Raw genomic sequence first — 14,718 nt, 5'->3', positions numbered from 1 at the left:
CTGCGCTCTCGCAGGTAAGAGACCAACTTCTGTCTGAGGTCACTGGTTCTCGCCCTCAGCCCCTTTGAGCTGGAATTGCTCCATGGCCTTTTACCACACTGACAGCGTTTACAAGGACAGCCCTCCCATGTCTGAATGTGGAAAACGCTTCTTCTGCTATCTGCTCAGGGTTAAATGGGGGTTCTTCCTCCTCGGCCAGAGCAGTGCAGGTGTGGCTCCGTGTCCCCCTCGGGGCATCTGCCCCTGTTGACGCCCAGGTTGACTCTCCCATCAGGGCATTCATTCTGTTCCTCCGCTGACACAAAGCCGGGTCGATGCCATGCCCCTTGTGATGTGCTCCTCTACCCGTTGGTGGTTCTTCCCACACCTTCCTGACCTGGAGAGGTTTTCGATGCGCCAGCAGAGGTGTTTAAGGCGTCGCTGCTACAGCCTGGCCAGTCTTGCTGAATCCTGGCTGGCTCTGTGAAGACCCCTCTGCGTTGGTGTCCCTGCAGGCAGCGAAGGAAGAATGTAGAGCGTGGGCGCAGATGGCCTGAGTTTTGTTCCCACCTCCCCGCTCCACCGTTGTCCGACCTGCAGAAAGTGGCTTCACCACCTGGAGCCTTACTGTCCCCCTTTCTGGAGATCCTTGCTCCACTCGCCGTTTCGAGCTGGGATGATCCAAGTGCTGGCATATGTGAAACCCTGTGCCCTGTGGAATGACAGCTATGTATGAAGGAGAGAGGGAAGGAATGTTCTTATTGGACATGTGTTATTCCCACATCCTCACCTGTTTCTGTCTCACTGCCATGGACACGCCTCGTCCCAATTGACAAATAGGAAGCCAGGGATCAATGGGAGTCGTGTAACTAGCCTCAGGTCAGTTCAGTTTATCAGCCGGCAAGTGCCTGCGATTTACCAGGTCCTTAGCTGGACTGTGGGAAGCAACAGCCTCTGTCCTAGAGGCGTGCATGGAGAAAAACGGCAGGTGTTACACACGTTACGACGACGACGACGACGGGATGTAGTAAGGACAAAGCTGGAGGTGTGTGTATAGTATTGCACATTTCTTCTGTCAAGAAATATCTAGAGGGTGCCTAATGGAGATGCAGCAGCGAAGAAGACAGATGGGGTCCCTTCTGTGATAGAATTTACATTCCGGAGGAGGACAGGCCACGCGTAAGGAAACAGATGCGGAGAGCATTGTTTCTGACGGTGGTAATTCACAACCAGGGTGAGGATGGACGCTGTTTCCTTTTGTTGTACATAGGGTCGCTGTGAGTCAGAACCAATGGATGCACCCAAAGAGCGTTCATTATGAGGAAGCCGAGAGAGATGTCTTCAGGCCTGTGGGGGATTCTCCGACCTCGGTTTGCCGCCTGGGCTTGAAGAATTCCCTCCCAAGTCTGAGTTGGCGCTACAGTGCTTTCTGAGTCTGGAAATGCTCTCTCTGCCCCCTTGACCAGGAGAAAAATGAGATGCAGGGAAGAGAGACAGCCCAAACCCAGCGAAGAACACAGCCGCTGGTTTGGGATTGAAGTGGATTTTCTCATTTGGGCCAAGAGATCACAATAGTCCACTGAAGCCGAATTTGCCTCTGGCCCCACTCTCTCTCCTTATCACCTTTTGGTCCCATGGTCCTCTTTAATGAGAGTTGAGTTAGTAGTTTTGGTAATACCGTCACATGTCAGTTTTTAATCAGCATAGATGATAAGTGGTTTCATCTATGAAACAGGGAGAAAACAAAATTCAAGTTTTTTTTAAATCTCCTGAAACTATCGATATGATTTAAGAAGATACTCCTCTTTTATAGATTCTGTTCAAATACTTTCTTGCCTACAGTAACTATACAGCTCTCTTGGGCTTCAAAGAGCTAGAAAGCTAATCATTGAGAAATGGCTGCTGGGATGGAAAGTCACGTTCGCTGTCGTGACTTGTCAATGACAGCAGAAGGTGACGGAGCCTGTCGTCGGTGCACATGGAGGCTGAGGAGGAGGGAGCTTCTCCCAGGAAATGCTCATGTCTGGGCCACAGAGCGAACTTTGAGAAATGGCTTACAAACAGTAAAATTAGTCCTGATGGGGTTGTTGGACTCCCCATTTTTCTCAGGGAGAGTGTCTTTCTCTTTTGACCCTTGGCAACGGTTTTAGACTACAGAACTGAAAACTTAGAAAGTCCATGAGGTCACCCAAGTCTGTGTCCAAGAAGGACTGAGCTGTCCCGGTCGCTCCCCCACACACACAGACATTACCTATGGGAAATACATCCGGACACATGTGGTAGCATAGAAAAACTCACACTGCTTTGACTTACATTACTTCACTGAATCCCCATCATAGCAGGGGGGGGGGGGGGGGCTTGAGACTCCGTCAGTGTTTTACTCAAGAGCAGCTGGAATTTATGTGAAGTCGAGTCTCTGATTTCAAGACTAATATCAATACTGTTCTCCTGAATACCTGCTGCCCCTGTCTCTCCTGCCCCGAGATCCATCCATCAAGAACTCCTTACTTACTTCCCTTTGTCCTTGAACTAGACCCACCCTCTGACCACTTCTCCAGCCCTACGCTAATACCACTCTTGTCCACGCCCTCCAAGGTCCCCCGGACTTTGTGCAACATCCCGTTACTTAGCCCGAACAGCCCTGTGGCTGTGGCTCTGTATGCAAGAGGACAGCCGCATCCTTCTCCCGCAGAGCAGCTGTTGCTTTCAAACTGCTGACCCCGCAGGTCGCCGCCCAATGCAGAGCCACGAGGCCACCAGGGCTCCGTGTATATGTCCCCTATCATTTACAGTGGCCCTGCTCCTGACCCTTGCCAACAGCCCATAGTCTGTTCATGGCAGCCAGAGCTGCTCGTTGGAAACCAGGTGCAGAAAACCTCTCATTCCTCTGCAAAACTCCATGATCTTTTCATTCCATTTGCCTACAGACTTTGAAGCCCCTGCAGATGCCCACTCCTTCCACAGCCCGGTTTCTACCCGTCCACATTATCTGCCACCCTCCTGTGACTTCTCCCACTACTTGGCCTACGAACTCCTCCTGGTAGCCCTACCCTCCGACCCAGGGCGCTGCGGGCCCCGTTGGCCTCCTGGCTGCTACTCAGATGCACTGAGCACACTCCCACCTGTGGGCCTTCACTTGCTGACCCCTCTGTCTACAAGCCCCCTTTCCCTTCTCCGCCAGCTTCCTGCCCTCATTGAGAGCTCCGCCCACAGAGTCCGAGGCCTCTCTCAGTCAGTGGGCCCACAGGGCCAGGCTTCCAGCATCTCAGCCTCTCCCGGGTTTCTCATTCTTTCTTCCCTTTTCATCCTCTTGACCATCACCTGCTAGTTGTGGGTGTTTTTTGCTGACTTAGTTACCGTCTTTGCCGCCTGCCTCCCGCTAGAATGTCAGCTCCGTTAGATTAGGAGCTTGGGGTTCGTCCACCACAACAATTCCCAGTGCCTCTATCCAGCCTCCAGGACCTAGGGGCTGTTCCAGGAGTGCATTTTGAGAAGTCCCAGGGCTCTGCCTTTCCTGCCTTGAGTGTTAACACACACTCTGCGGGTGTGGGGCTAGGGCCTTTGCAGGACTAGAGAGGAAGGCTCTCTACAAGACAGCTCGACACAGTGGCTGCAGCAGTGGGGGCCAGTGTGATACAGGACCGGGCAGTGTTTCCTTCTGTGGTGCCCAGGGGGTGCTGTGGGTCAGAACTGACTGGACGGCACCTGACAGCAACAACGGCATGCACGGGTGTGCCTAGATGCCGTTTGACACACATTGCTGTGCTTTGTTGTGTTCCTTTGTCAAGTCTTGGCCGAGTAGCTAGCCCTTACGTCTGCATGTGTTTGGACGATACAGGATCTTACATAAACGTAAAAAGATCCAAGTTTGGGGCTTAGCCACCATTGTTGATTCTTAACTTTTGGGTGTCCTTTTTCCTTCCTGGACAACAGCAGTGGACCAGGCCCCCTGGTGCTGCTCCTCAAGACCATGGACAGGGAAGTGAGCTTTTTCCCAGTCATCCAGTTATGACTCATCAGCCCATCCTGGTTGCCAGGGACACTCTTGGCACTGGAGTGCAGCATCCCGGAGCTTACAGCTAGAGACCCAGCCATCCAGGAAGTCGACTTAGGTTTCTGTTCACTTCTTGCCGCTTAGGTTTCTGTTCTCCACCCTGGCGCTGCCTCACCAATTTGCCACGTTGGGACCCTATTGAGCAGTTCCTGGAAAACTCAGACCCCTGCCATTCTCATCAGCCCAACCTGTCTTCCATTACTTGTGTCTCTGGCAAACTCCTCCTCCCCTTCCCGGAAGACGTCGCCCGAAAGCTCTGCCTTCATCTCAGCATCCTTCCCAGCCTCCACCGGGGCCTGGAAAGAATTCATCCCCAAATGCCCCTCCCTGAGTAAATTTACGCTACTCATTGAGAATAAAATAATAATAATAATAACTCGGCATCCCTGGGTGTACATGTCTTGTCCCCACCCCCAGAGCCAGGCTTCTCAAGACCACCTCTGGGGTGCAGCAAACTAATGGCTTAGCCTGTGGTGCCACCAAGTGGTTCCTCTGGGCAGTGTAACAGAATCCTTCCACAGGATCAGAATGGTCCCTCTGATGGTGTGTGTGTGTGTGTGTGTGTGTGTGTGTAGGTACACACATGTGGAGGGAACCCTGGTGGCACAATTGTGTGTGTGTGTGTGTGTGTGTGTGTGTGTGTGTGTGTGTGTGCGGGTACACGCATATGTGGAGGGAACCCTGGTGGCACAGTTGCTAAGTGCCCAGCTGCCAACTGAAGGGTGTATCTTGAAGCAAAATGCTTTTCTAAGGAAAACGGCTTTCTGGCAAAAGAAAAAAATCACTCATGAAATGGAAAGATGCCTAGTGATAGTTCCAATCAATGTCTCCTCCAAAAAGAAAGAAAGCCACGTATTCGAAATTAGCTCAGGTACCAAAGGACGGTGGGGCAGAGTGTTCCGCACGGTTTATCGGCAGCGGCAGTCTGCAGTTCACGGCCTGGGAAGGAAAGGGTGGAGAGGGACCGTGGTTAGACCCCCGGGTTCCCACGCTGCACCAGTTGCTGACCTTTCAACCGGCCGGGGAAGGAGAGTGCTTTGTGTGTTTTGACTCGGCCTTGGAGGTGGGAGGAACACCATTAAACGGTGACCTCCCTCACCATGTCCAGGTCCTAAGGGAGAAGGCATGGGACCACTCTGGGTGTCAGTAGGGAGGACATCGCCAGGCTGCAGCCCCGGCTTAGCTCTCTGCAGCCCTAGTGGGCTTTTGCTTTCAGCCAATGCTGACCGCTCTCCACTAAGAAGTAGCCCTGCAACCTTCCACCTTTTCCTTCCGCCCATGGAGGGCAGGCGGCAGAGTACGCACCCCTCCTGTGGTGCCGAGTCCAAGGACGGAGCCCTTAAGCAGCAACACTGGCAGCCTGCGCCCGCCCAGCTCCCCACCGGAGTTTGGAGTTTGCTTCCATGCAGATGACAGCCTGGGACACACACACACACCACCCCCAATGGGGATTTGCTTGTTTGTCTTGGGCTTTTGTTTCTTTGTTTCAAACTACAGAAGAAGCCTCTTGGAGCATCCCTCGTCCTCCCCGTGGAAACACCTCCCCAAGCACACACCGCCACAGCCAGGAGGAGCTGAACCCCAGTGATGCCCCGTAAACCGCAGGGCTCAGATTGCCATAAACTGGCTCTCGTTGGGGTTTTTATTTACCATAGCTGTTTCTGTCTTGTTTTATTCTCCCCTGCCCCCCAAAAAAAAATTTTGGAAGGAAGGTCAAACTATCATCTCAACTGTAAAGTTTGTAGTAAACTCAAACAGGAGGGTAAGACTAGGGAAGAAAAGCAGTAACCCAAGACCCAGAAACCAAAGCCTTTTTGTGAGGGGCTAAGGCTGACAGACACGCTCCACGAGCTGTTTGTCTGAGAAAACTCCAGAGGATCGTATCAGGCACGCCCACCCCACCCCTTGGCGGGGGAGGGGGTAGGGCTCTGTGATGGGGAGCAGGTCAGTTGGGGCAGAAAGCACCTCCCCTCTGGAGGCATTCTGCTCACCCTCCGTGCCTGCCCTCAACTCCCACCGGGCTCACTGATAGATTTGGTCCAGTTTGATGCTACGTGTGTGCTGCCGAGCTGGCATTTGACGGGTCCTTGCTTGTAGCGTTTCCCCTTCTGGATTTCCTCAGACGGTCCCCACTGAGAGCAGCCACGCACCCCTGGCTTCTGGAGGTCTGTGGCCTTCCTGCTCAATGACGTGTCTTGGTGTTGCTTCCTTTCCAGAGTGTCTTGCCCTACTTCGTGGCAACGAAACTTTCTAAAATCCGCAAGCCAACTTTGGACAAGCCCTCGTCGGATACTTATGTGAAGGCTGCCATTCGAACCATAGGCTTTCAGTCCCGGACCAATGGATACCCGATCCATTCTCTCATGGTATGTGGGTTGGGTTGGGTTTTGTCTAAATCCTCAATCAATACTTTGATTTGGATGTCCACTTTCCCAGTAAGTCACAAAAGAGTATGTGATTCACTGGTATATGTGAGGAGCCCTGGTGGCACTGTCAGGTAAGTGAATCACAAGGTCAGCAGTTCAAACCCACCAGTGGCTCCAAGGGAGAAAGATGAGGCAATCTATTCCCGCGAAGACTTCCAATCTCGGAAACCCTACACAAGGTCAATGTGAGTCAGAATTGACTTGTTGGCAGTGGATTAGACATTGGGTTGCTACCTTTGAGGTCAGTGGTTCAAGCCCCTTAGCCACTTTGTCAGAGCAAGATGAGGCAGTTTGCTCCCATCAAGATTTCATGACAGTCTCAAAAACTCTGTCTTAAGCAGTTCTCCTCTGCCTTGTTGGTCCCTGGAAGTTGGAATCACCTCGGTGGTGTGGGCTTGGTTTGCTTTGGTTGTACAGGCTTTGTCTCAACATACTAACAAGCCATCCTTGTTGTGATTTTCTTAAACTGTACACCAGACAGCTCTAAAAACACCGTAATAAAACAGGAGCCCAAGAGTGCTCCAAATGGCTCATGTGTTCAGCCTCTAAATAGAAGGTTGAAGTCTACCCAGAGGCACCTTTTTGAAAATCCGCCCTTGAAAACCCCATGGAACACCAGAGCCCACTCAGTAGCAGCCAGGATGGTCCCCAGTGAAACACAATCGCATGCTTCCAATGTAGGCAACCGTCACATTTCTCACCTTTTTCTTTCTCTTTGTAGAATGTTTTCATCTCACTCCTGCCTTCTTGGATGTACTTTAAAATAATCATGAATATCAACAAGGCTACGCGGGCTCACTATCTGAAGAAAGCCAAGAAGAACTGAGCATTGATCACCGAGTACCTTGGCCAGATGCCCCTGCCTCTGCATGTGTGCTGCACTGCACCTCTCCTCTCCTAACCTTGCAGTTGTCGTTTGAATTGCTTACTAACATGGCTACTTTGGGAGTTGCTCTGATACTATCTGGAGTTATTTTGAAGTTTAATGGGTGTCCAGGTAATATTAACAAGAAGGGGACAGAATCACAGCAAATCACAATATCCACACACAAATCTCAAATCTTGCACCTGGTCCAAAATGACCATTATCTTTCTCTTTTCTCTGAAGCACAGGAGTAATGGCCAGCTACTCTACACACACACACACACACACACACACACACACACACACACAGGCGCGTGCACCTACCCCCAGATCTTTGAAAGAATGGAGATAACGTTCATTTGTTGGATGGTAGGATCTACTGAAATCCACTTAGATCTCTGTAAGGTTTTCTAAAGTCTGTTTCAGTTTGCTCATTTACATAGTTATTCTTTCTCAAAGGTAATTTTAATGACATGAAAGTAATTTATACGAAAATTGTTCCTGACACATGAGACCCCATTAACATAGGCCTTCCTCTGATGCATCTTTCTTCTCGGGTTGAGTGTATCTAAATACTGAAAACTAATAGGGTATGATTTGAGGCACCTTTGAGTTACATGTGGGGCTGCTAACTTCAAGGTCAGCAGTTCGAACCCACTTGCCACTTCTCAGGAGAAAGATGAGGCTTTCTGCTCTGCCAGAGTGACAGTCTCAGAACCCCACAGGGGCAGTTCTACTCCATCCTCCAGGGTCCCTGGAAGTTGGAATCCACTCGATGGCTGTGAGCTCAGTTTGAGGTACAAGGGGCGCTTTATAAAAGTAAATGGACCAAAATGTACATGGAGATGCTGACCAAGGAAAGTGGTCATTCTTCTTTGTTGAATAAAAGATGAAATGATCACGGTGTTGATTGAAAATCCATTTCTTTGGTGCTTGATATTAAGGGCATGTTCATATTGACCTGAAGTACACAAAGGTGTAGCATTTGTCCCGCTACAAAACTCTTCTGGAGTATTCCTCACCTGGGAATAATTCACGTGTGGCACAGAAGTAAGCCCTTGTCTCGGCCCGTGTTTCCCAGGTGAAGTTTTCAGGACCAGTAGATCCACAGATAGAAAATACGGTCCCCTTGTTTTCATTGGGAGAGCTTGTGCGCTTGCCGGCTGTTGTCCTAGCCGCTGTCTGCAGTCAGTACCGAGGAGAAGACGTTCCGCGCCCCAAGGGCAGGAAGTACATTATCTCAGAATAAACGATAGTCATTTCAGTGGACTACATTTGACTTTATAAAAAGCACTCTGCTGCCTTCACCCAGTTCACAATAAGACTTTTCAAAAAAACACATCGAGCACGTAGTTCACCCTCTTTTTTCCCTCTCTTGTTGGTGTGTGTGAAGTGTAAGCACACCCCATTTTGAGAAAAAACACCCCCCCCCCCCAAGGATTTTGGCAGTGTTTTTATCTGTTTTCACACATTGGTTGGTTGGTCGTGGCTGCTGTGTGGGGGTAGAGATGACAGCGAGGGGAAGGATTGGTTTGCCAAGTATAAGATACTTCCTTTTCCCTTATCCCACTTGGGCGATGGTTGGATTCTGGCTAGGAAATCCCGTAGCAGTGTCAAAACGGAGGCGCTTTGGCTTCCACAACGCCACCTTGGCAAGCATCTCTAGTTGGCAGCCAAGGCTAAAGAGGATGACACAAAGTGTCTTTTTCAAGGAACGTGGAAAGAAGCCAGTGTATTGCAAACCTTCAAGACGGTGAAGGGTGATCGGTAGACTCCGTGCTGATGCGCCTTCACGCCCTTAAATGTGCTGGGTGAAGCTTAGAGCCCAGAAAGAGTAGAGCAGAAAGCAGCACGGCTTCTGCGAGCAGAATTCCGTTACCGGCCCCCTAGACACTGCAATTGCGTGTCTGACATCACACCTAATGGAACGTGCGTGGCCATCTGCCTGTGGGCCACACGTGCACTGTGGATCCGTCGACCAACCGATGCCGAAGGCGGTGGCTCTGCTCTGAAGAGCTGTGTGTCCTGAATTCTCACTTGATGTTTACAGCATTCACATACAGCAGAGTGAACTCCGATGCATGCCAATACCGAACAGGGCAGGTTTGGCAGGGACCGAGCCCTTCATTGTGCTGATACTTTACCGGAAAGAAGTGAGCTTTCCTAGTTCTCTACTTAGCTTTGTTGACCCCAAAATTACCCTGACAGGGTGGGCTTGCTTTCTGCCACTTTGCTCTCTGGCTCCTCACCAAGAAAACAGACCCTCAACATTGTTTTTGTTTTAATATGTTGGAAACCAATTGAGTTAAAAAAAAAAATAGTCTTGCCACTTTGCGACATTCACATTTTTTAGGTTACTTATGGCCCACGAATATTTTGTGGCATCTAAGTATGAGCGGAATTTAAATTCCCTTCAAGAACTAACCGGCCTTCTTTCTGTTGCTAATTTCCATGGCAAAGTCTAGAAATAAAGCGGCACGCTACGGCAATGACCCGCAGGAACATAAACTGTTTAAAACGTCTGAACATGATGGACGTCTGACTCCTGTCTACTCCCGCCCCTTCCACGCATCATCAAGGAGCAAGCCAAATGGTACGCGCACAAAGGGCGGTCCTAAAAGACAGAAGCCAGCTTATCTTCAGTGTGACCACAGTGCCCAGGCTTACCGAGCTGTGTGCTTCACCGGGACCAGCCAGGTGACACCTGCTCTTTGGGGGACTAGAGAAAAACAACCAGGACAGGGAGCAGACGGAAGCCCCTGCGAAGCTCACACCTGAACCTGGAGGCAGAGGGTACGGGTGAAGGGAGAGGGGAGAAAAACCATGTACATACCACCAAGTGCTATAGAGGGAGGAGTGGGGAGTGAATGAGCTAAGGGGTGGTGATTTAAAGGTCTCCAAGGTAGGCCTTGAGACTGGCCTCTGACCCCTGTGGAGACTTTCAGCCCTCTGTAGGAAGCGCTTCCTGGGCGCAGAGAGCAGCGAGTGCGGAGGGCGGCCCTGCCTTCTGTAAGAACAAGGAGCCCAGTGTGGCTCTGCACGTTGAAGTGCATGTGGGCTGCTCCCCATAGATCTGAGGATCTGTCTTTCACGGGTTTAGTTATAACTTTCCAGAGGTAAATTGCCGTTACACACCTGTGTGCACTATTGAACTCACTATTGAATATTCTATTGGGGTGTTTGCCTTTCTATTTCTGAAATTAAATGGCACCCTTATGCATACTTTTCTTGTGTGGGGTTTGGTATGTGTGTTAGAGAGGGTTCTCTAGAGAGATAAAACCAGATTGATGATAATTTTATATATTTATTTATAAAGATAGATATATAACAAAAGAAGTGAACTGTTAAATTATATACAGATATATAATACAAGAAATGAACAGTTAAATTATAAAGCAGTACAAATGGCTCAGTGCAACTCACTCCCGTGAGAGAGTTGTGAGACACTAGCAGTCCTTCAAGTCTTGAGGGCTGCCAGATCTCCTGTAGAGAGAGCTAGGCTACATAAACACTGCAGCAAATAGCAAGGCAGGTCACCAACTGTCAGCCAGGTCACCAACTGTCAGTCCCCAGCTCCAGAGATGTAAATTTCAATCGTGTGGTCTTAAAGAGACCTCAACTTACAGCGACACAGTCTACAGGCTAGGCGTCCCACAGGTAGTGTAGCCTCTAAATTGAGGCACAAAAGCAAGGCAGCCACACACTGGTCCGATGATCAAAGAGCAAGAGACAAGAAAGGCGATGCTCACCGAGCCATTTATCTCTCCGCCCTTCAATTAATCCCACTTGTGTTTATCGGCCAGGCTGGCACAATAAACTATCTCAGCATGGAAATGCTAATAACCCCATGAATAAGTTGGGGCCGGTTGCCTGTCCTGTTACCTGGAAGAACTTATAAACCACTGAAATGACCTTTCCCTAGAAAACTTGTCAGTGCCCCTGGCCCGACATCTGTTTCTTTCGTGGTGGTAGGATTAGAATAACTCGTGGCAACAGGACTACTGAGGACCTCATTTGTATCGTGTGCTGGATCCCTTCCCCACCCCAACCCCCAGCGCCAGCATTTGCCAGTTCTAGGTTTGTATATTTTTATTAGTATAAAGCACTTAGCTCAAGGACTCTCCTTAGCCAGCCACTGCTGGAAATGTCACTTGGGCTTTCCCTCCCAATATCGTGCCTCCTCACTTGCCTCCCCTTCACCACTTTGCCAGAGTTTCTCTGAGTTTCTTCAAAGAACCGACCTGGGGCTTTTCGGACCTAAGCCTCTCAGTCCTTTTCTTTCATGTTCTGCCTCTGGGCTTTATGTTTCTATTTTTCTTACTTCACAAATGGGATATTTAGCTTTCTGTTCAGTGGCGTGTCCTGTCCCCCTACCCCCATTAACACAGAAGCGTGTAAGACGAAACATTTGCATTCTCTTTTCTTGTATCTCCGCTGTTTCTGTGTGCATATCCACACGTGGATATTCATTCTTGTTTTCAGTGCGAATATTTCCATTTTTAGATGATTTCTTGGCCCTATGAATCAGGAAGGTGTTTTTAAATGTACACACTTGAGGGGTTTTGTCACGGTTTCTTTTAGAATACTTGTAGAACCACTGTTCACAAGACAGCCGCACATCATTGTGCCCCCAGTAGGAGGCACTGGTGACAGGCACAGCTTCGCTTCCGTGGCACACCAGCCAAAAATGCACATCCTGAGCTTGATGCTGATCGCTTCGGACGGCCGAGTGGAGAGTGGCCCTACCAAATCACCTGTCTGTATGTATCAAACATTTCTGATTAAAGGCGATGAAAGATAAACATGACCCAAGTGCAGCACATGGTCTTGGATGAAGTCCTGGGAGGGGGTGGGGGCGCTTGCTACAAAGGACATTATTTGATAAAATAGTTCATATTTGAGTCAGGTGTGTAGATCATCACAGTCCAAATGCCACCATTTTACCACATCTGCCTTGTCACTTTCTCTGGACCGCTGATGAAATGGGCACGGTGTCTGTATCAATGGGCTCAAACAATTGTGGTGATGGTGTGGGACCAGGCCATGTCCCTTGGGTTGTGCACAGGGTCTTCTTCATTGAGAGCTGACACACTTGACGGTGTGTGCATCACACACACTCATGCACAATTCATAGAAAAATGGAATGAAGAGATGGAGTTTTTCCACGAGCTTTTTAGGCTGCTCACCTAGGCTAGGGGAAAAGACAAGGCTCTCTGCTCCCTTAAAGATTTACAGCAGGTGTCCTAGCACAGGAGAAAGGGTCACCAATCTGACATGGTGTTATGGAAATGTGGCCTACATCTTTAAGGGGCAATGTGACCATCAATACCTGGGAGCCATCTGACTGCTCCATATATCCTTCACTATGTGATTCTCCAGTCCCTGAACCTGAGTTACACACACACACACACACCTACACCTGCTCTCCTCCATATAGCATCTGGCTAGACGGTTCTTTAATTGTTCCTCACATGGTTACATGGCTCATCTGGAGGAGATTCCGTCTCCCTGGCTCATTTGTATTTCCTACAGTCTTGCCAGGCTTTAGCAGGACTTCCTCCCCCGCTGGAGTGTGGGGGACCATCCTCTCCCCACCACCGCTGTTTGAAGCTGGCAGAGGCGAGAAAGCATCCGGGCAAACCTTCGGCAGGGTTGGCAGGCTCCCTTCCCAGCCTCCTCTCTCAGGCTGGGAACTGCCAAGGCTTCGGCAGTGAGCGGAACATTGAGGAGGGCTCCGTGGGACATCCTCGGAGAGAGGAGCAGCACAGGATGTGCTTTGGGTTTCCTTGGATGGGATGTTCTCAGGAACAGCACAGCGGGTACTCCACAGGCCACTCTGACAGAAATAGGGGCGGCTTGGTAAGAGTCCGGTGAAAACCTGGCACCTGGAAATAGGCTCACGCAGAACCATCTCAGTTTTGTTAGTCTCCAGGTGTGATGGCTGCCGGCCTGAAACCAATCACCCGCAGGAAGGAGACAGCTGGAAAAGGCCGAACGGAAGGGAAGTCGATTGATGATCAGCATAGGTTCTCTCATTGCTGCCATCGAGTCAATGCTGACTCATAGCGACACCACCCCCAAGCCCACCCCCGCCTCTGTGGGGTTCCAAGACTGCAACTGTACAGGAGTAGAAAGCCCAGTCTTTCTCCCTCTGAGCTGCTTCGAACTGCCAACCTTGTGGATCACAGCTCAAGGTGTAATCATTACACCACCAGGGCACCTAGGATAGGTTCTAGTGAGGATGAATTTCTGAGCTCCTCATAATGGAAGAGGTCCACTGTAATTAATCTGCCACTATATTGGTGGATGGTCCACAAAGGACTTCTGATTTGAACATTTGGAGATGGGGTCTTCTGGGGTAGTGGTAGGTCCGTTTTGGGAAGGGCAAGCCCCTGCTGGTGAGCGAAGGCATCAATAATCTGCCTCATGCCACCTTGGCTATTTTATCATGGCCTGGAAAGAAGATGACTGGCATTGACCGAACATATCATTTTATTTAATTTGTTATCAAAAGCCTATCTTCCCAGTTGGTGCCATCATCACATCAATCCTCCATACCTACTTCCCACATTTCTTTGTTATAGTTCTTCCACTCCTGTTCCTTCCTGGCCTTGGCTATCCAACCAGTTAGTTAGTTACTCCTACCTCAGTATAAATCTGTATTTCTGACCACCTCACACTAAAGACAAAATAGACAGTCAGATGCACTCCTTGAAATATTAGAGGGACTTTCCCTCTAGCACCAGCCTGCATGCTCACGGTAAACAGAGCTCAGTCAATTAAGAATTCAATCTGGAGACTCGCCTGGAAAACACTCATAAAGGTCAACAAACAGACCTGGAACTATTTATAGACTTTTCCTTTTTTGTTGTTGGTTTGTTTTGTTGTTGTTTTCTTTTTGTGCTTATTATTGTTCTTGCTTGTCTATCAAGAGAAGGTAGGCAGGGTAAACAACCCCGAAGAGAAAACAGCGGGACTGAGGATTCCAGGAGGGACACGGGAGAGTGGGAGGAGGGGTAAAGGAAGGGGGGAACCAACAAAAGTAGGGACAAGGGAACAACAAGTGATCTAAAATTGATGGTGAGGAAGGCATAGGATGCCTGGTGGGGCTTGATCAAGTGAAATGTAGCCAAGAGGAATTACTGAAAACCAAATGAAGGTTGAACATGATAGTGGGACAAGAGGAAAGCAAAAGGAAATAAAGAAAAGAAATAGGAGGTAAAAGACATTTATAGAGATCTAAATAGAGGTATGTATTAAAAAAAAAAAGAATTCAATCTGTACAAGGCAACAACTCATGGATTGCAGTTCATAGCTGGACTACACATGCATAAATCCATTTTCTCAACAATGCCTTAAATTCTATGCCAGTGGATAAATTATTGATGGAATCA

At 49.3% G+C, this 14,718-nt stretch overlaps 1 protein-coding gene across 1 annotated transcript in view; it reads left to right on the top strand.

Moving 5' to 3' along the window:
* Positions 1-7,417, top strand: part of HSD17B12 (hydroxysteroid 17-beta dehydrogenase 12) — a 181,971-nt gene extending 174,554 nt beyond the window's left edge. The window contains exons 10-11 of the mRNA XM_004708312.2: positions 6,250-6,399; positions 7,181-7,417. Coding sequence (XP_004708369.1) covers positions 6,250-6,399; positions 7,181-7,285 — 255 coding nt within the window. The 3' untranslated portion in view covers positions 7,286-7,417. The remainder of the gene's footprint in view (positions 1-6,249; positions 6,400-7,180) is intronic.
* Positions 7,418-14,718: the final 7,301 nt, after the last annotated feature.

The sequence above is a fragment of the Echinops telfairi genome, unplaced genomic scaffold (assembly GCF_000313985.2).
Source record: "Echinops telfairi isolate 266 unplaced genomic scaffold, ASM31398v2 ScPeMD7_60;HRSCAF=208, whole genome shotgun sequence".
NCBI classification, from domain to species: Eukaryota; Metazoa; Chordata; class Mammalia; order Afrosoricida; family Tenrecidae; genus Echinops; species Echinops telfairi.
The sequence above is the reverse complement of the archived record's forward strand: the minus strand, read 5'-3'. Positions and strand labels throughout refer to the sequence as shown.